This window comes from Pseudochaenichthys georgianus, chromosome 21 (assembly GCF_902827115.2).
Source record: "Pseudochaenichthys georgianus chromosome 21, fPseGeo1.2, whole genome shotgun sequence".
Classification (NCBI taxonomy): domain Eukaryota; kingdom Metazoa; phylum Chordata; class Actinopteri; order Perciformes; family Channichthyidae; genus Pseudochaenichthys; species Pseudochaenichthys georgianus.
In genome coordinates this window covers 34,481,956-34,502,558 of record NC_047523.1, presented here as the reverse complement: position 1 = coordinate 34,502,558, position 20,603 = coordinate 34,481,956, and the positions used below count along the sequence as shown (strand labels likewise).

Here is a 20,603-nt window from a genome sequence, read left to right as displayed (position 1 = left end):
GGTTATCTTTGGGCAAGACCATTTCCCGAGTTTGCTCCTACTGAGTGAATATGTGAGACTGAGAGACACATTGTAAAGCGCTTTGTGTGGTTAGTTAGAAAGGTCCTCTATAAATGTCCCATTTACGGTTATTTTACTTAAGTAAAGGATTAATACTTCGTCCATCGCTGATCTAAAGTAAGGCTGAATGAAGAGGCTGAGTGGGTCTAATGTTATCCTGATTTAGAGTGAAAGAAGAAACACAGTATGTTTCAGTGTCAGCTGCCTGATGTCCTTGAAAAGCTTATTTGTCTGAAGTTAATTACAGATTTTCATAAAAAATGACACAGTTGTTGATCCAATCTTCTAACAGGCCATAGAGCAAAGCGCAATCTCGTTTAGAATCTAAGCATGTTAGCAGTCATTCACTCAACAAGGAATGGTTAGGAAGAGGACATCTTCTCTTTTAATGACAGGATAGAAAATGGCTTTTGAAAGAGCATTAAAGGATAAGGCTGTCAATATTCTGTACTTTACTTTTTGTCTCGAATATCCCATGAAAAGACCAAAACCAACACAAAATGTATCCTGTTGATACTGTGTCTGTAGCCAAGCCTCATGTTCTGGTTCTTATTCCATTTTGCAGAAGAGCTCAATTTTAGAAATGCATCAATGAGCCACATTGTGACATGTTCCTTCATTATGGTGAATGCAGACACCGTTTTTTAAACCCATATTCACTGTTCTAGTAAGAACGCCACATTTGTATCCACAGCTGAACGATTTGCATCATGAGAAGAAGCCACTCGGCTTGAAGCTGATATCGAGGTTCGGGACAGTTTTAGTCTCAGCAAATAAAAGAACACTATGTACTGTACTGTCTCCAAACAACAAATGCACTGTCATTAAATAGACAATGTTTTGATGTCATGCAGGCCTACAGTACTTCGGGGCACTAAATAAATGTGAGGCTTCGAGTCGGTGTGCAGGCACTGCCCTTTTCCATCTATTATTTTTATCGCCAACACAATCAGTGATAACCTCTGGTGTGCTGCACACCCAGAAGTGTCAACACGGCACTTCTCTGCTGGCCTCCTGTTGGTCTATACTCTACACAGAGACAAACCCCATCATCCTCAGCACTTCTGTGACTGAAAGCTCTTGATTTCAGCTTGTGTACTTGTGATTTCAAAAGAGATTAAGTGTTCCCTCTCCACTAGCTGTTGTGCGCATGTGTTTGTGTCCGTGCATTCAGATGCGTCTGGCTTCATTTGGCTGTGAGATTCAAGCCCCTGAGCCTTGCATATAGAGATCGTGAGTAAGCTTCAGAGGATTTTCGGTTATCCCACGGGCCAAGGAGCAGCTTTGCAGGCAAATCACCCTCCATCCATAAGTCTCCCTGACTGACAGCCAAGCATTTGGCTCAAGACCAAATCTGTAAACAACAACTGGGTCTGCAAGACGAAACATTTTTCTCATGAAGAGAGTCACGCGGCACCTCACACCCTCTGTCAATTTGAGGTCCTGTTGTTGTATGCGGTCATGTGAAGGGTGGATTGAAAGAAGGTTTTTTTTTTCAGTTCTCTAACCTTAAATGCATCGTGCAAGAAAACATGTTGAGATTGAAAAGGAGATGAGACGAATGTTATCCTTAAGGGATTAAAAGTGGAACTTGGGAGATGTTTGACAGATTAAAAGTGCTGCGCTTGCATAATAAACCCGGTTCCAGTAGTGTTGTGTTAAGATGGCATGCCACTGTTCTCATCTCCCCTATGCACATCTGCAACTGCGGTTCTGCCATCATTTAGAGTCTTGGACTAAACAGCTTGATCCACTTTAGTCACACTTGAAATCAGGATTAGAGAAATCTCTTGGCAGACGATCTAAGAGCAATCAAATCAGGTCACTCAGAATTCGGTGGGACGCCCAAAAAGGAGAACGAGCACATGCTGTCAGTTCTGCTGTGCTCTTGTCTACCAGATGGATGGCCAATTGCCACTCCAGATGTGCTCAGAATCCATCTGAACTCGGAGTAAAATGGCCTTAAAGGGAAAAAACAAAAAGCCTCTTGCACTCAGAGCACTGAACTGCACACTGATGGAGAGAGCACCGGGATAATTGTAATCAGGAAGGTGCCAGTTTTCATTATGCTCTCAGATCCAAGCCTTAATGCAGCTCTGCTCTCAAACAGTGGAGAAGCTGTTGTTGTTGTTGACTAGATGCTCTTATTGTGGCGGGCGGGGTGGATCGGAGGAGTAGGAGACTGACAGGTTTAGATCACTACACTCTTAATCTGTTGCTGCGTGTTGGATGCGATGTAATCTCACTCTGTGGGATTAAAAAGAACACACACATGTACACAAAAGGAGACGAGGAGTTTGCTGTGCTATTTCCAAGGGTCACTGCATGGGTTAATAGAGTGTGTGAGGTGCATGTGAACTGGATAAGTGAGGCAGCCCTGTTATTTTTCCCAGTTCTTGCTTTAAAACTCTACCGCCGACAGGTAAAGCTGCACTTTGAACCAACACGTTAAGCTTCTTAAGGATGAATTTGTCTATTAGTTCAGGCGTCTGAATTAAGTATGGCAGGCTGTAAAACTCCTACACAACCTTCACATATAAAACATCATATCAACTCAAATGTATAGATGTGCAAATATGCCATAGCTGCGGACACATATGCCCATGCCTGTTTATGGGTTCACACAACCTCCAAATACTTGACCTCCATGCCTCCATTAGCCTCCTGGGCCGCAACAGATTTTGACGTCAAAGGGTGGGTAAAGAGCAGCAACAAAGACAGAAATGTGTTGAAGTTAATGGCCTCTCTTTGTCCATGTGTTTCTTTCACAGATAGTTGCAATGGTCCTCTGCTCTCAGCGCTACCACACTCATCCTTTCAGAGCTCCACTCAGTCCTCGGCCAGTTATGCTGCTCCCAATGCCAAGCTCAACAGAAGAGATGGTGAGTACAAGAGAGGATGTTTTTGCAAGGCTTCCATATTTCCTACATGCTTTAGACACCTGTCTGCCACACAAGCATATTCCATAACATGTGATCCATATGTGTTATGGTTATTCTACAAAACGATAACAATCAGGTATGTTGTTTTGCTGCATTTAACATATGTTGCTAAGGGGCTCTGTTTCAGTATTTTGACAATCTGACCTAACAAGCTGATCACGAAGGGAAACGTACATAATGGTGGAGTCGATCATCAATCCAAAACTCGGTACACTTGGTACTTTCTGATTGACCACCTGTATTTAAGGGCTCTGGTTTAGGGGTTGCATATTTTGGTTCGGCCCTCATGTTCCTCGAGCAGCAGCAGCAGCAGCAGCAGCAGCAGCAGCAGCAGCAGCAGCAGCAGCACTGGTAGCTCAAAGAAATAGCCATTGGAAAAACTTAAACTAAGACGATCTTATCCAAAGTAAACTTAAGTGTGACTTAGTTAACTAAATGTTTTTGCTACTAATCATAACTATGAGCTGCCAATTACACTTAATAAACTATGAGGGTCAAAGGGTCAGAATTAGCATATTATTAGAGCCCCAGATGGTGCATTCTAACCAGCAACAGTAATAAGATAGTAAAAAAAGTGCTCGAATGCTACGAGCAGGTGCACTTGTACAGTAGATGATACGAACTGATAATATCCAGTTTCAGTTTCACAGAGAGACAAATGACAGACACGCTCAATATTGTTGAGGGGAGACTTGTGGAACAGAGGTAAGCTTGTTGAGCTAGCAGGATTGTGTTTTTCGAGTTCTCGAGCCGGGCTGCACACATTTAAAAAGGAATAAGCTATTTTCAAAGAAGTGAGGCGGCTGACCTCCACTGTGTCTACTGAAGTGCAACGTCACCTTGAAGCAATATACAATCACTCCCTGTGTTCACATCAGGGCTGAATACATTGTTGCAATCCAAGCCCTGTGGCGACTCAACATAAATCACAACAATCCACAGTTCATTGTATCGATATCCACAATATGGATGTTTAATTGCCGCCCTCTGGCTTTATTTCTCTTCCTTCCCTCAGGAGCCGGAGGCTGGTCTCCCATGGTGACGGATCAAGAGCCCTGGCTCCAGGTGGACCTCAGGGAGCAGATGGAGGTGACGGCTGTGGCCACACAGGGTCGGTATGACAGCTGGGACTGGGTCAGCAGTTACCAGCTCCTCTACAGTGACACGGGCCGGGCCTGGAAACAGTACAGGCATGAGGATGGAGTAGGGGTGAGTCTGCATGCAGATTGTTATTGCATCACCTTTCTGTATGACATATCGTTGGTGTGCTGTCTGCTTAGATGTATATACTTATTGTTGATGGAAGATATTGTTTGTATTGTCGGGGTGGAATTATAGCGATGTAAATGGAAGTCTACTGCTTACACTTGGCCATTTATGGTTAAAGAAATAGATAAACGTTATGGGGAGTATGCATATTTGATTATAAAAGCTTTGGAAATGTAACCCTTACCCAATGTAAGAATTTTTGCAAGTAATTGTTCCCACCGCAGCTTGAAAGTTTAGTGAAATTAGGGGAAACAATCAAGACCTTGTACGCTTTTGAAAAAAGAAAAGAAAAGTTATTTCACTTAGCTCTTCAAGTCTTAAATAAGTCTCATTCTCTTTCGCTCAACTTGCACAACATATTGTTTTTGCCGTGATGCATTAGAGAAGAGGCATAGTCTGCCATCACTGTATCACAGCACAATTGAGAAATGTTCTCTCATTCAAGGTTCTTTCTTTTATAATATATATAATGGCGCTTCTGTAAAGCCTGCTTGCTTTCATTATACAAATTGCCAGTGTCTTATCAGTAATTAACCTTGATTCGTGTCTTTAAGTATGCTGTCTTGGGTCATTTAATTTGAGGAAGTTGGGCCCTCGATAGTCCTTGAAAAGTCTCTGAAATTAAGTTTGAAGAAGGTGTGCGGACCTTCAGAATTACTTTTATGAAACTTGGAGACTAGAACAGTTGGATAAAAGTAAACTGAATACAGTGACAATAAAACAAAGCACACATTCATAACACTTCATATTAAAGAAAGACATGAGTACAAGTTTGTTGCTGAATTGATCGGGATTTCGATGGTAGGTAAAAGTTGAAGTTTGCATCAAATTGCGAGACTTCTCTGCTTTCACACAAAAAAGCTTGAGTGCAAAAAAGGTTTTGCAGAACCTAGCAATTGCCACTTGAAGCTGCCCTGGTGGACCTGCAGCTCTGTTACCCCTTGACGAATATGAATAAAGACTGAGGGTACAGGCCATTTAAATATTTGAATACAGGACGTTACCCTAATGGAAATCGGTAAGTAAGACATACCTCAAATCTAGTAATAACCTACAATTTATCCCAACTAAAGACACTTAACCACAGGTTAGAAATAATAATATGATATCTCACATTATCCACACATGTACCTTCAATTCTAACATTCAATAATTCTGTTGCAGGTAGCTTAATAATTAAGATAGATGAACGTTATACTGTTAAGTGTTTAGTGTTAAACAGGAGGCTTCAAGTCAAGCTCACACCTTTGTAAAACGTATATATATATATATCTGCAACAGCGTAACATATTTTGCCAGCTGTCTTCGTACATGTGAAGACCTATCACAGTTTAATTTCTGGAAAGTGCAAACAGAGAATGATGGGACCCAAGACAGTTCCTTGGGGGATTCCTATTTCAACTTTTAAAAAAACACACTTGATGTTATTAATCACAACACATACTTTGTAAAACCATGATATCAATGGTTTTGTACATTTGGATATTGAGATATATTTAAATATATTGTGATTTACTGTATCAAATGCCTTGTTTAACTTCAGAAATCGTAGTGGGTGAAAATGGTTTGTCTCTGCAATTGTTCTGAGACAAACTTCTCCAGCACTTTAGATGGGCTGAAAGAAGACTAATTGCTCTGTAGTTGCTAATCTTTTCAGCATCCCCAGATTTTAAAATAGACAATACCATGGCATTTTCCCATCCATCTGGGAATTGCCCAATTTTCATGAAAACATTAATAAGACGAGGAAAGAGCTGAACCAGCAGCCTACTGTATTTTTTAAGGAGTACAGTATCTAGGTTATATCCTCAGAGAAGTGGTGTTCATATTAGCTTTCAAGACATCTAATTGTTCTCGTGGTCTGATCTCAAATGAGGTGGCGTCTTCATCAAGTGGAATGTTCCTATTATTATTAATGGGGGTGTAGGGTTGGCAAACATTTTAACAGATTTAGAGAAAGATGTCTTTAAAGGTGACATGTCATGCTTTTCCGGTTATTGCCCGTCCCCTTGTGTGTTATGAAGGTTTTTATGCATGTAAACGGTGTGCAGAGTCAAAACCCTCAAAGTACACCCTGTAGGGAGTAAAACTCTAACACAGAAAATACCTCCCCAAAACGCCTCGTTGGAGATACGTCACTGTCCATTTGATTCTTCCGGGTACATCATGATGTCATGTCGTCCCCGGAACAAAATGGACCAATCCGTGGAGCCGTTACGTTACATCCGCGGAGCCGTTACGTTAAGCCCCCGCTGATTGGTCCAAATTGACCAATCCACGGACTTCCTCACACACTCAGTGCAGGCAGCTCTGCTGATCTCTCCTCCCTGGCTGCAGGCTGATAACAGACAGTTGGGATCGCGGCGAAATTCTCTCTGCAGACCCATTCTCACAGCGTTCATCAACCTTTTTCTGACTCAATATCAAGCCACACTTATTGTTTTTACTTCGGCTGTGACTTTGTGTGTGCTCAGGGTGAGTTTGGCTGTGTTTCGCTGTGTATCGCTAAACAAGGAAATCACACCTCCACGGAGCTTAGCGCGATTCACAACGTCCCGACTGGTCCCGACCAATCGGAGCACACTGGGCTCACAGGGAGGGGGGGGGGGCAAGAGCTGCAACGAGCCGTTTAGTGGAGAGAGTCAATACACATACTTTACAGCAGGGGTGCCCAACCAGTCGATCGCAGCGAGATTCCCAGTCGATCGCGAGATGTGTCTAAAAATAGAACAACAATATTCAGTTTTATCGTTAATGTCCTATAACATAATCTTCCCGTGCCAGAATAATGCACTTGAACGCATCAAAGCTTTGTGATTGGCCGGCGTGACCCCATGTGTGGGGGCGTGGCTGGTGGGCAGTGGGCACTATTTTGCTGACGTTCTCCGTGTCAACAGGAGTGACAGTCTGCACACACACAAGACCGCAATTATGGCAGAAGCAAAAAAGCCCAAAATATATAATTTTCACTCCGAGTGGGAGGATGATTATTTTTGTATCTATTCCAATTCAAAGTCCATCTGTCTCATCTGCAATGCGAGCGTGGCTTTATCGAAGAAGGGTAATTTAGGAGCGGCATTTCAAAACAGTGCACAAACGATACGAGACGGAATTCCCTCCTAATTCTGCCCTACGCTCCCAAAGGGGAGGGGCCTGAAAGGACAGCTAAATGCACAGCAGTCCATTTTCACCAGGCCCTACAACAAGAGCAAGGCTGCTCCAGAGCATCTCATCGTGTCAGTCACGTTCTTGAGAAACACATGAAGTCTTTCAAAGATGGCGAAGTTGTGAAAGAAGCATTCCTGGAGGCTGCAGGCGCACTTTTTGGGGGACAGTAAAAAATAACAGAAGCATTTCAACAGGTTTTTGATCTAATAAAAACTCAAGTTGGATACCGTTATTAATCAGCTGTAAGTTTTAGTTTGTTTGAACTTATTCATTATAATTATTGTACAAAATGGTATAAGAATGCAAACTTAAATTGATTATAGTATATCATCAATTCAGGTTAAGAAACTAGTGTTGCTTGCATCCGATTTTAAAGGCATTTTTTTTATACTCGACTAAAATGCAACAAAAAAAGGGTTTGATTTTATTAATTTTGTCTTTTTATTGCACGTTGGCAGCAGATTCATGAGTAGCTTCAGATCTTAGTCGTCTTATTAGTAAGCCTCATTTATACTTTTGTAGCAACACTTTTTTATATAATGGCAAAGAAAGGGTTCAGAGTATTTTCTTTTTTCCCTGTGTCATATGTGGCAGCACTGTTCAATGTTTCTTAAACATTACCCACTGTAGTGACGTGTGAATAAACTCCAACTCTGTATCAACAGCACTGCTGTGTAACTTCAGTTAAATACTTGTATGTGTGTAGATTAGAAAGAGGTCAAATAAAGGATCTGCAGTATTTTATGGAGTATTAAAGGTCAGTTTTATACAAGTAGTGTGTATTTACCTGGCAGTAGGCTGTCACTAATGGCTACGCCTCTCTATTTGGACTGGTAGATCTCAGGAGACTGGCAACTTTAAAAGTAGCTCTCGGTTCAAAAAAGGTTCTGCACCCCTGCTTTACAGAGATGCTGTATGCGAAACCAATGTGAGTTTGGAAAATTGCACAGTATAAATCTATTCTAGTAGACCACAACAATGGAATTATGATCAGTGGAAATGGCCATGACATGTGACCTTTAAGAGGAAATATGTAGCCCATTTTCAGGTTCATTATTGTATGTTGTACCTCTACCGTGACATGTCTCCATGCTTTAATGTTCAAAAAGCTCTTTATTTTTCTCATACTGCCTGTGCTACAGCACCTCTTTCCCCCCTCTGTCTGAAACCAGAGCCCAGTCTGCTCTGATTGGTTAGCTGGCCAACACTGTTGTGATTGGTTAACTGCTTAGATATGATAGATGATATGATATGATGTGTTTTAAGCAGGGGGGGGGATATAACCTCCCTCCACTTTGGGATTTTGCAGGCCATTTTAATGCATAAAAAAAATTTGAAAGGGGAAAACCCCCCAAAACACAATAGGGCCCCTTTAATTCTGTTTGCAACTTGTATAACACCAGAAATCTTCCCTGACTTTAAGTACTTATTTTACCTTAGGTTTTACTACATATTTAATTTGTTTTCAGATATTTTACCATTTCCCTTGGATAGGACTTGTGTGAAACAACTTGCTTGGTAAACTTGCAGTTCCTTAATTACCCGATGTGTCTGCCCTATGTCACATGAGATACCATCTATTTTCCATGCTCTGTTCTCTGTGGACCAATTCATTGATGTCATTACAGGTGAGAGTCAAATAACACATCCTCTCTCTATTTCCAACACATATCGAGGCGTGGTAGGTTGAGGTGTCAACACAATTATTATACTGCTTTTGTGGTCATCCATGTACCGTCGGGGCTTGTTATGGCAGGTTATACAAAGATTAAAGTTAGCAGAAAATAGCCTGATGTTGACACATGTTATTAATCCTTAATTGTGTTTGCCCCAGTTATGTCAACTGCTGCTGACAAGTTGTTAAATAGTTTTGTATGAGAGATTTATACTTGGCAGTCCAATTAGCAGAGTGTGTTAATTCACACTGGCATGTCAATGCTGCAAAATGGCGTTTTTCTTGGTGTAGACACATCAGGTCTAGTGTTGTGCTTTTAGTCTCCTGGAAAAAAGCACATTTTGAGTTCGATAAAACATTCACAGTTACTGTCACTAACATAAGGCTGAAAATAGTCTTAACCAAATATACTTGTTATGTCTGCTTGAGTATAAAAAGCAAGCCTTTTTAGTCAATTTACAAGATGGTTAAAATATTTATTGTTGAATGCCTTTGCTCTCAAAACAGTTTATCATGCCATGCACAATAGTCAACTTCAATAGAAATTGCTTGAATACATTTCCTCTGGAGGGTTGAAGTATACCAAAAAATTACTCAAACACTTAAAGTAAGAGCAGAGCTTGTATAATGTGTAATTTACCCATCTTGTAGGCTCTGAATGGCCGTGGGGATTTAGCTTAGCCTGCTGATGCCTCCGATCAAATGTATTGTACCATCTAGCAACATCACTGTCTGCATGGCATTTTAGATATTTAACTAGAGATGAATATGTTTATTTTAGAGAGTTTCCCAAATATTATGAAATATTTACATAGTGAATTTCACTGAGACGCTGGAAAATATCAATAGAGAAGAAAACTGATTGTCACAAAAAAATAATAAAATAAAGTTCTATTCATTTTTAATTACAAAATATATGATCACTAATGAATAGGTGTGGTTGTATAGATATGTACAGACTGGTTAGGCTTACACACACTAGAAACCTAATTATCCTTTACATGAATGAACTACATGTTTACAGACGGGTGGGCAAACCCATTAACATGTGCAATACTTAGGAGCGTCGATATGATGGATCAGTGGCATTACAATGTGCCAGGGGCTACCTAATTTGTGCCTTTTTACGGCCAATACTTTGTCTCCAGGTGAGTTTGCCCCCTGACCCACAGAGATATAAACAAAGGCAGCCAGCTTGTTCCAGCTGGCTGCCTTTGTTTATATCTGTGTGGAAAGCCCTGATGACACTATGCTACTCCTTGGGTGATAGCTTCAGATACAAACATAAAACAGTGAACTTTTTTCAACAACAGCATACCGCGCCGTATCAAAGCAGCCAAAACAAAATCATGCCCGGAAACTTGGCAAGCATTAAAAGCAGCCTTTACTGAGCTTTAAATGTACTGATGTTTATTTAATGCAAACTCACAAAGACACATTTAAACCCGACGCCACCCATCTCTTCTTTGGTGTTCGTGTGAACTTAGATGTATAGTATCATTTACATTGTGCAGGATGAATGTCAGCCAATTAGTCAGAAATCTCTTATTCCGAGACTCACACTCAAGCTTACTTACTACAGCGTTCACCAAGACCTTTGGCTGATGCGTACTCGCATCCGTCTGGCATTTTAACAAGTGAAGCTCAAAGGTAACCGCTCACTGCCAGAAACTGAACTGAGGGGGACTAATGAGAGAGCAGCAGATGCTGATAGGACTGCTAGCTCTCAGCCATTCTTAGCTTTATGAGCCAAATTAGTTCCATGGAAAAATGAGCTCTATTAAAAACGAGTCTAAAGGTCGACAATCCTGCTGGCATCCCCCAGATGCTGCAGTGCTTAAAAATGAGATGATTTGGAACAAAAAAATACTTTTTTACATTCGGTATGTCCTTCCAATAGTCTGGATATCTAAAGGGGCCCTATTGTGCTGTTATGCATGTTCCTTTTCCTGTAGTCTAGGTTTGTGTGCATGTAAATGGTCCGCAAAGGCTAAAATCCTGAAGTTTCTTCCGGAGGGACTTTCTCTCTGCCGGAAAGCCTCCATTGGACTCCTTTATTCCTTTTTTTTTGTTTAGATCAGACTGAAATCCAACATAATATAAAGTACACTTTGTCTAATATTTGTTTTGTTTAGGTGAGCCATTGCGTTAAGTTACTAAAATAGATTTAGCTGCTGGGAGCATGCACCAACATCTTAGTAATGCACACAGATTAGGATTATCTGTCCAACCTCACTTCAAATCATCTGAAATATCCCTTTTGAAGATAATTACACTTGTGTGCAAAGTTGCCTTTATTGCCTAGTTACAACAGGTTCATTTCTCTCTGATGAGCCACGGCACTAGAGAAATAAGTCAGAGGCTAAAATCGATGGCAGCCATGCTCTGAGAACCCTTAGTATCCGTACCACATATGATGGTAATCTGTAAAGTATTTATTGAAGGACACACTCATCCTTAAGCTCCACCACCAAAGACACTTAACATAGATAATTCATATGATTTAATAAAGTGTTAAGGAACAAATATATAGGTCTCTAACTTTGCCTTCTTGTGCGAATATTCAAAAAGTTTACAAAGTTTCTTCCTTTAACTTCCCTGTTCTTTTTCTCTGACCTGAGTGTGTCCTGTTTATTCAGAGTCTTATGAGCAAAGCCTTATAAAGATCCGGATAAACATGTGAAACGACATGATGGCACTAAACTACAAGCTGATATTAGCCTAATTAGTGAAGGCCAGAAGAGGAAATCTATGAAAATGACTTACAGTATGTCTGTGGAAGACTTAAGTAAATTAAAGATGGACTTCTCTCAGCTCATGCGCTGTGAAACTCAAAGTGACTTATCTTGAATGGATAAAAAAAAAAGGCTTTGCTTGCTGGTACTTCTAAAGTAAACTCGAAAAACGGCAAAGCCTCCGTTTTTTAAATACCGCTTTAACCTAATTCCCTGTATAATATTTGCAATCTACCCCATGGTGAATTAGCTGCATGTTATTTGCGAATATTCATACTGTAGGTGGGAAGAGGAGTATATTCTAGCAAGGGGTTTCAAATTACCTTCATTATCCTCGAAAAGCCTTATTCAGGAATCTATTTTTAATGCAGCTTTGAACAAATGTGTGAAACAAATTATTGGGTGTTAGGGGGGAATTTTACATAATTTCCATGCTTATTAGCAGTTCAGGTAGATGGAAATCTAACAAGGATTCCAATGTGTTTTGCATGAAAGCTAATTTTATCTGCGTAATTGCATCTTGTATCAAGATGGCCCTTGCAATATTATACAGCCTTATCCCTCAGGCAATTCAGACACACAGTATGGAAACATGGTTGACTGAATCCTACCGACTTACTGATCCTCAGACTTTTAATGAATCGGTTAACATTTTCACATCTGCTCAACATATCTCTGTCATTATAGAATCGCCCTGATATTTTTGTACATATATTTAAGGTCCCCTGAGGATGAATCCTGATGATGTTGGTACGTTTCGTCTCACACTTTTTAATTAAAATCTCAAACATCAGCTTGCCTTTGACCACATGTTGCCTGGAGTGTTGGTTAAATGCAGAAAACATGCCACACACGTCAGTTCGAATCCTAAAAACATTCTATTTATTTTCTGAAGCTACCGCAGAAGCAGACACTGCTACTAGAAACGGCAAGGGAAATGTAACTCTTTACCAACGGGTATATTTTGAGGAAGCACATGATGAGGCTGATAAAGGCAACGTATCGGATTACTCCCCACCAGCAGGATCGAGCCCACTGGTGAATACCCAGGGTGTTCTTGACAGTTGCCATGGCGATGTTAACAGTAAGCTCACAGCATCACTGTGCAGCCTCAAAGGAATCACAGTGATGCTGTAGACAGTACCTTGATACAACTCTAAAAAAAAAAATGTGTATATTGTTTATTGACTTATTTGGTCATACACGTACTTTATTCAAAATACCAACCATTTAATTTTTAAATGAATGAGATAATATTTCCGAATGCAGTTTTTTTTCTTGAAGGAAAAAAAGAATAAATAAATAGTTAACTCTAACTCAAAACAGAAAAACGTACCTTTTATCTGAAAAAAAAAATTCTTGAAGGAAAATAAATTATGAACTAAAAATGTAATAAATAAATGATAGAAAAAAGAGAAAAAATATAATATAATAAAATATAATATAAATGTTAATGAAACTGTAACCCAACATTCATCCACAAATAAATAAAACAAAATGTTCCTTTTAGTTGCCATATATCGAGAAGCAGTGTTTTATTTACAATTAGATTTTTTTTTAAATAATAGACGATACAAATTAAATTATATATAATAAATTATCAATAAAAAACAGGCTAAATATGTTTAAACAAATGAATGAGAAATACATTAAATTCAAGGAACGTCGATCGAACCATGAACCTAAATCCATTCCAATACACGTATAGTAGACATTCTCTTATTAACATTGACAGACATGTACCCTCTGCTGCTTCCTATCATTTTGAAGACTTGTCTAAAGCCTTAGATCCCGGTCAGGGGACTCTGGCTGACTGACTGGCCGTCGGGGAATCTTTTAGCATTTCCAGTCACGGCAAGGTCACACACTCTCACACTCCCGTTTACTATGCTCTCCCTTGGGCTGTTAACTGACCAATGATCTTTTGCAACACACTGTAGCGTCTTCATAGTCAGTAGCGGGGTTGATCCCCCCGTGCATTGATTAAAATAAACATTTGCGTCTGTGATGTGCGCAACAGAAAGGAAATCTGACACAAGGGAGCTCATCACTGGAGAGGAAGAGTAAAGCATCTTAATGAATGGGAAGGGAAACTCTTACAGTGACAGAAGCATAAATAGAAATAATGAAGTCACAGTGGGGTTAAGGCTGTTTATGTGGATAAGGACCGACCCTGCTCCTCTGGACCTGAACATCTTCTGCACCCTCAGGCTTTTATTCAGGGACCTTAATGTCTCCCCCAGCTGACACGCACACAGGATGTTCTGATGCAAGTTATTCCAAAGAGGAACAAAACAAACGTCATAGCTCAGGACCGTCTCAGTGGTATTCTTGTTGTGGTATTGCTATTGAATACTAATGACTCACACTGACGTGTTCGAGTGTTACTAGCTAATGAATTGCTTTGAAAACTGCAGTGCAGCCTTAATCAGAGTTTGTTTGGTTCATATTAGACTTTCCACACATTCAGCTGGGAGTTGGGAGGACAGACGGGGTTAACGAAAAGTTATTCCATACCCCAAACATCTACCCTGAGTTTGCAAACGCACATTCACTCCCAAAGTAGAAACGGTTGTGGTTCTTTATCTTGAGATATATTTTCACGTCTGCGCTTCCTGTCACTGCTTTTCACACTGGTTTAATTGGGTGAGGCTTCATTAGAAGGTGATTTATCATGTGTTTATGAAGCGGTGTGTGTGATGGCTGGTGTGAATACTTTACCTCAATCAAAGCACATATTAAACACACATTAGTGATGAAGGTAAGCCACGCTTTAAATACAAAATAATTACGAAGCGTGTTTTTAATCTAAAATGCGTGTTTGCCTTCTCTTGACTGTTGCGCCTCTTGTTTTGAATATGCAGACATTCTTAGCACATGAAGGCATATTTTGATGGCTTTTAGTTTACTGCAGAATAGCAATGCGGTGCGATCAAATAGTCTAACTTTACCGCAGTGTTTTCTTACACAAAACCCTGAAAATAACAAGGTCATGGTAAGTAGCATGCTTTCATCCGCCAGGTTGCCAATGAAACACTGACGGCTCCATTAGAGGTGTTCGGTTGAAAGCATTTAGAAAATGTCATAAGGAAAAAAAATTGTCAATATGCATATTTGGTTTATTTTCAAGGCCAATGTGTTTCTCACATTTCCCTCTCTCTTAACGCTGTTCTTGCTGAAGTAAAACATTTGATTTGACCGAATGTATAAAGCCCTAGCGCCATTCGTTAATCCGTCCTGTGCAGACCTGAAATACTGTGCATGTGTAAATAAGCCTGGCGTGTTAAGATTCAGACGCCTTGCTCGGTAAATGGCTCGAAAAGGGAAAGTGGTGGCATAAATCACAATAACAGCCTGAACACTCACACCGTTACCTTGATTACCACGAGGCCGCATCCTGGTGCATTTAATGATGCTTGTGCTTTGCCGCAGTCTGAAAGCATCGGACGGTCATTCGTGTGGCTGGTAATTGTATCTCTGCTGTTGCGGAAAGTTGAAATATCGGCCTTGTCTGTCTGTGTTGAACTGTCCACAATAACCTGGGGCTACACTGTCAATGATCTATCTTTTTGGTTCTTTATAGTAGGGGTGCTTATTGATCGGATATGTCACCTGCGTAGAATCAGTTATGGCGAATCTGGTAATCAGTCATTTGAGAGGAAAGGTGGTTTGTCTCTCACGCACGCTCTCTGTTTCTCTGTTAATGTCCCCTGGCTCTGTCTGGTGCAGGCTGAATAGACGAGGGCTGGAATAGAAAAAGAAGAATGACATCTCCCAATTGTATTCAGAGGTTTTTGTTTTTTGCTCTGCAGGGAGAAAACACAATACGAGAGCCCTTATTGCCCCTGGCTGCCTCAGTGGTGATTCGTCCTCCTCCTCACGGAGACTCATTCGAACAGATATTCTCATATTTCCACACCACGCTACGATTCTTACCCCTTTTACATCAAATAGTATGTTCAAGGATAGGAAGAAGACGTTGCCCTTGGGTTCGCCCCGTCAGCACTGTGTTGTCTCCCGTGCCATTCAAGGATTTATAGTTTCATTGTGCTTCTATTTCGAGTATCTCGAAATGCAGACTGTTGTGAGTGGACATATTACTATTCACTGCTGGATCTGAGGTAATTTCCTTGCTTCTCAGAGGATAACCACGCTCTTTGTTCCTCTATGGCCCTGCAGAGATTTGTGGGGAATGTGAACTCGGAGGCTGTTGTGCAGAACAAGCTGTCCCACCCAGTGAGGACGCGTTTCCTTCGCTTCATCCCCCTCCAATGGAACCCCAGTGGCTGGATGGGCCTCAGAGTGGAGGCGTACGGCTGCTCCTACAGTGAGTAACACACACACACACACACACACACACTAAAGTTAACACAACACTCTGAAAGCTCTCCGTCCTCACATCAAATCTCTACCTAGAACAATTTCTCATTTATACATTTGGCGCGGCAGCCTCACTCTCTTGATGGAGAGTAATGAGGACTATTTTCTCTTCACTTGGCTTTAACGTGCCGTTTCTTACTCCAGACAGCGGTAAAATGGCTTATCAAATGTCCTGACAGTGTGAAACACATATGCACCGGGATGTCTTCTCGTCCAACACTTTGAGCATAATACCTAAAGTTAAGTGGCAGGAGCTAAAGACCAATGTTGGAACATGTAGAGTCTCTAGGGCCCCATGTTTGAATTTTCAATTAACATCGGCATCCTTAACAGTGGAAGGGAATATCATTTTGAACATGCAGAGACGCAACATTTTACGAAGCGATAAAGACTTTATTTATCATACAAGAAACTTAAAAGCCTCCTGACAGGCCTTTGCTAGTGGAGATAGCAGACAGCCGGATTTATGTGATTGCTTTGTTCACCCTGTAGCAGCTATAAAACAAGTGATGAGAATAGATTTGCATGATGCTGCAGAATACAGCATGATTTGCTAAAACTACTAACAAAAACACAACGTGGAGACAGACCGTGTACAAATACACTCAATGCAGCTAAGGTCGTTACATTGCTGTTGATAATATGAATGCTGTTGATGCAGTCTGTGAGGCATCCATTAATACCAACATAATTGTGTCCATCCATCCATCCATCTTCTCCCGCTTATCCGTGGTCGGGTCGCGGGGGCAGCAGTTCCAGCAGAGAGCCCCAAACTTTCTTTTCCCTGGCGACATCAACCAGCTCTGACTGGGGGATCCCAAGGCGCTCCCAGGCCAGCGAAGAGATATAATCCCTCCACCTGGTCCTAGGTCTACCCCTTGGTCTCTTCCCAGCTGGACGTGCCTGGAACACCTCCCTAGGGAGGCGCCCAGGTGGCATCCTAACTAGGTGCCCGAACCACCTCAACTGGCTTCTTTCGACGCGAAGGAGGAGCGGCTCAACTCCGAGTCCCTCCCTGATGACCGAACTTCTCACCTTATCTCTAAGGGAGACACCAGCCACCCGGCGGAGGAAACCCATCTCGGCCGCTTGTATCCGCGATCTCGTTCTTTCGGTCATGACCCATCCTTCATGACCATAGGTGAGGGTAGGAACGAAAATGGCCCGGTAGACAGAGAGCTTTGCCTTCCGGCTCAGCTCCCTTTTCGTCACAACGGTGCGGTAAAGCGACTGCAATACCGCTCCCGCTGCTCCGATTCTCCGGCCCATCTCACGCTCCATTGATCCCTCACTCGAGAACAAGACCCCGAGATACTTGAACTCCTTCACTTGGGGTAAGGACTCATTCCCTACTTGGAGTGGACAGTCCATCGGTTTCCTGCTGAGAACCATGGCCTCAGATTTGGAGGTGCTGATCCTCATCCCAGCCGCTTCACACTCGGTTGCGAACCGATCCAGTGAGTGCTGAAGGTCGCAGACCGATGAAGCCATCAGAACCACATCATCTGCAAAAAGCAGATGATGGACTAAGGATTGCACCATAATTGTGTTTGCTTGTTTATTTTTTGAAAAATAAATCTTAATTATCAGCTTGAGTCGTTATTATTATAATAATAAAACCTTTTATTTAGATGGCACCTTTCAAACACAAAACGCTGCTCATAGTGATCAACAAACGGAAAAAAAAAAAACTATGGAAGCCCTAAGAGGCAAGGTTGGGGTAGATGTGTGAAGCAAAATGCTCTGAGGTAATATTACTTAGGTTTACTAATATTTGACTAATATTTGTCCACCAAATATTTACTAATATTTGTCCACCAAATATTTGACTAATATTTGTCCACCAAATATTTGACTAATATTTGTCCACCAAATATTTACTAATATTTGTCCACCAAATATTTACTAATATTTGTCCACCAAATATTTGACTAATATTTGTCCACCAAATATTTGACTAATATTTGTCCACCAAATATTTACTAATATTTGTCCACCAAATATTTGACTAATATTTGTCCACCAAATATTTGACTAATATTTGTCCACCAAATATTTGACTAATATTTGTCCACCAAATATTTACTAATATTTGTCCACCAAATATTTACTAATATTTGTCCACCAAATATTTGACTAATATTTGTCCACAAAAAAAAAAGTATATTCCCAACTCCTTTTAGGACTTTTATCCAACCATTTTTCAATTTCCGGAAGATTTCACAACCTAAATACCTACTTTTATCTATCTATAGATTAACATGATTGTATTCCTCAGTCATATCACTGAGTACAGTATGTGCTCTCTCTGCCGTGAGAAAGCAAAGTGTCCCACGCATTGGACACAGTAAAAGTGACAAAAGAAGTAACTAAGTGTAACACACACTGGGCAGCTCTCAGCACCAGATGTGCTTCACAGACGGAAGAAGTAATCAAGAAACGCTATCTGGGGTGTTCCACTCCTGGGAACATATGTGGAGATTGCTGCTTTTCTGGAGCATCAGCGCGTTCAGAATGCAAGCCAAGACACAGCCGGTTAAAGTGTGCATGAAAGAGTGCTCTGGCCTTAATGCCTGGCTTAATTTCTACAGTTAATTATCTTAAGATGATGAATTCTCGAAAGAACACAATTCAATTATACTGTCTTGCAAGATGTAATCATAAAAGAGTACATTCCATACTTGCACTGGAATGAGATGCTAAAGCAAACTGGACCTCTGTGACCGCACAGCGCGAGATAAAGAGACGCACATTCACAGTTATTTCCTGAGCCATTCTCAATAAAATACATCTAATGGGGATTCACCTCTCCCACGCAGTGTGAGGCAGCAATAACTATACATGATCAGGTGAATTAATGCGCTATGAAACACCGTCAGAATATTCCACAGTTATCACTCAGTTATATGGTACCCAGCCACAGCAGCAAAGCGTGTTTAATATTGGGCAAACAGGTATAAAACTGCCTCGTGAACTCAGTGTTTCTCCATTGGATCATTTTTGGGGATTAATGTGTCCGCTTACACTGAAAAAAACAAATGAATAACAATATAACTGATGTATGACTAAGTTATAGGAAGTACTTTTCCGCCAAGAAGTCTGAGAAAGGTTATATTGCCAGCTCATTCTGCTGCATTACAGAGCGTCTCTACGAGGCAGGATTAAATAGAGGTGACACTGACAATGCTACTCATCTCAAGTCTATTCTTCAGGACTCCTGGAAATCAATTCAACATCAATGATTAGAGTGAAACAAGGAAAGTGTAATCGAGATGTATTGACCGAACCTTTTGATAGAGACGTTTGGCTACTGTTATACTTTATTTTCTAACTCAGATTGCTGCTGTATAACAGATAATATAACTGACTTTATTCACATTATGCTTCCACTGCTCCGGGGCCTCTCCGTCGCCTTATTATGTGTTGATTAGAGCATCATTGCTACTTAGCATAGCGTTGCCAGCTTAATCAACCGTTACTTAGCAAATAAACAGTTTTAAGCTTTTGAATGAACTTTTTCAGGCAATCAACTAACCATTTACATTACCAATATATGTGATGAGACGTTATCCAAATAACGCATATTTGGGAATTAACAGCAATGTTCACGGCTGTGAGGAGCTTCTGGCTGCATGAGAGCGTCCGGTCTGAAAAAAATGACATGACAACAATGTGTTATAATCACTCTCACTGCACGAACGGTGGTCACAGGTCCACAATGCAACTTTAACCCTAGGGTATAAAATACTAATGCCAATATAGATTATGAGAGCCACACATGTATTGATAGCTAGCTAGATAGCGAACATGTGCTTGCTAGCTTAATAGATTGGCAGCTAACATTTTTTAATTACTCTCACTACTATAACGATAGAAATAGGTCCACACTGCAAGTTTAACCAGAGGGTATTAGATACATCTGATTTAAACTATTAGAGCCACACATTTGGCGATAGCTTTAGCTAACATATGCCACCTAGCTTACTAGATTGGCAGCTAACATAAGCTAGACAACTTGTTAGAAAGTCTGATGGATGTAAGGATAATTAGTTTGATATATTATACATAATAAAGAAATGGTCAGCAGAATGAGCAGAGTGACTTGTGTAGCTATTTTGACTCCACTGTGGAAAGACTGAGCCTTCTCTTTCTGCTACTTAAACACATTTCTAATTGTTTGGCAATGGTGAATTGATTATTGCGGTGTCAAAAAATAAATTGGATTTATTACATATTATTGCAGCCAGTGGTAATGTTATGCCTAAATTAAACCGCGTGTCACTAGGGGCAGGGGAATCGATCCCCAAAGAGACGTTCCTACTGACGCTAAATCTTATTTTGACAATAGGATCGATACCGAAATAAATGAATCCA

The 20,603-nt window shown here is 40.8% G+C and overlaps 1 protein-coding gene across 1 annotated transcript in view; it reads left to right on the top strand.

Moving 5' to 3' along the window:
- Positions 1-20,603, top strand: part of cntnap5a (contactin associated protein family member 5a) — a 114,270-nt gene that overhangs the window by 16,258 nt on the left and 77,409 nt on the right. Inside the window, exons 2-4 of the mRNA XM_034110655.2 lie at positions 2,832-2,942; positions 4,018-4,211; positions 16,029-16,176. Coding sequence (XP_033966546.1) covers positions 2,832-2,942; positions 4,018-4,211; positions 16,029-16,176 — 453 coding nt within the window. The remainder of the gene's footprint in view (positions 1-2,831; positions 2,943-4,017; positions 4,212-16,028; positions 16,177-20,603) is intronic.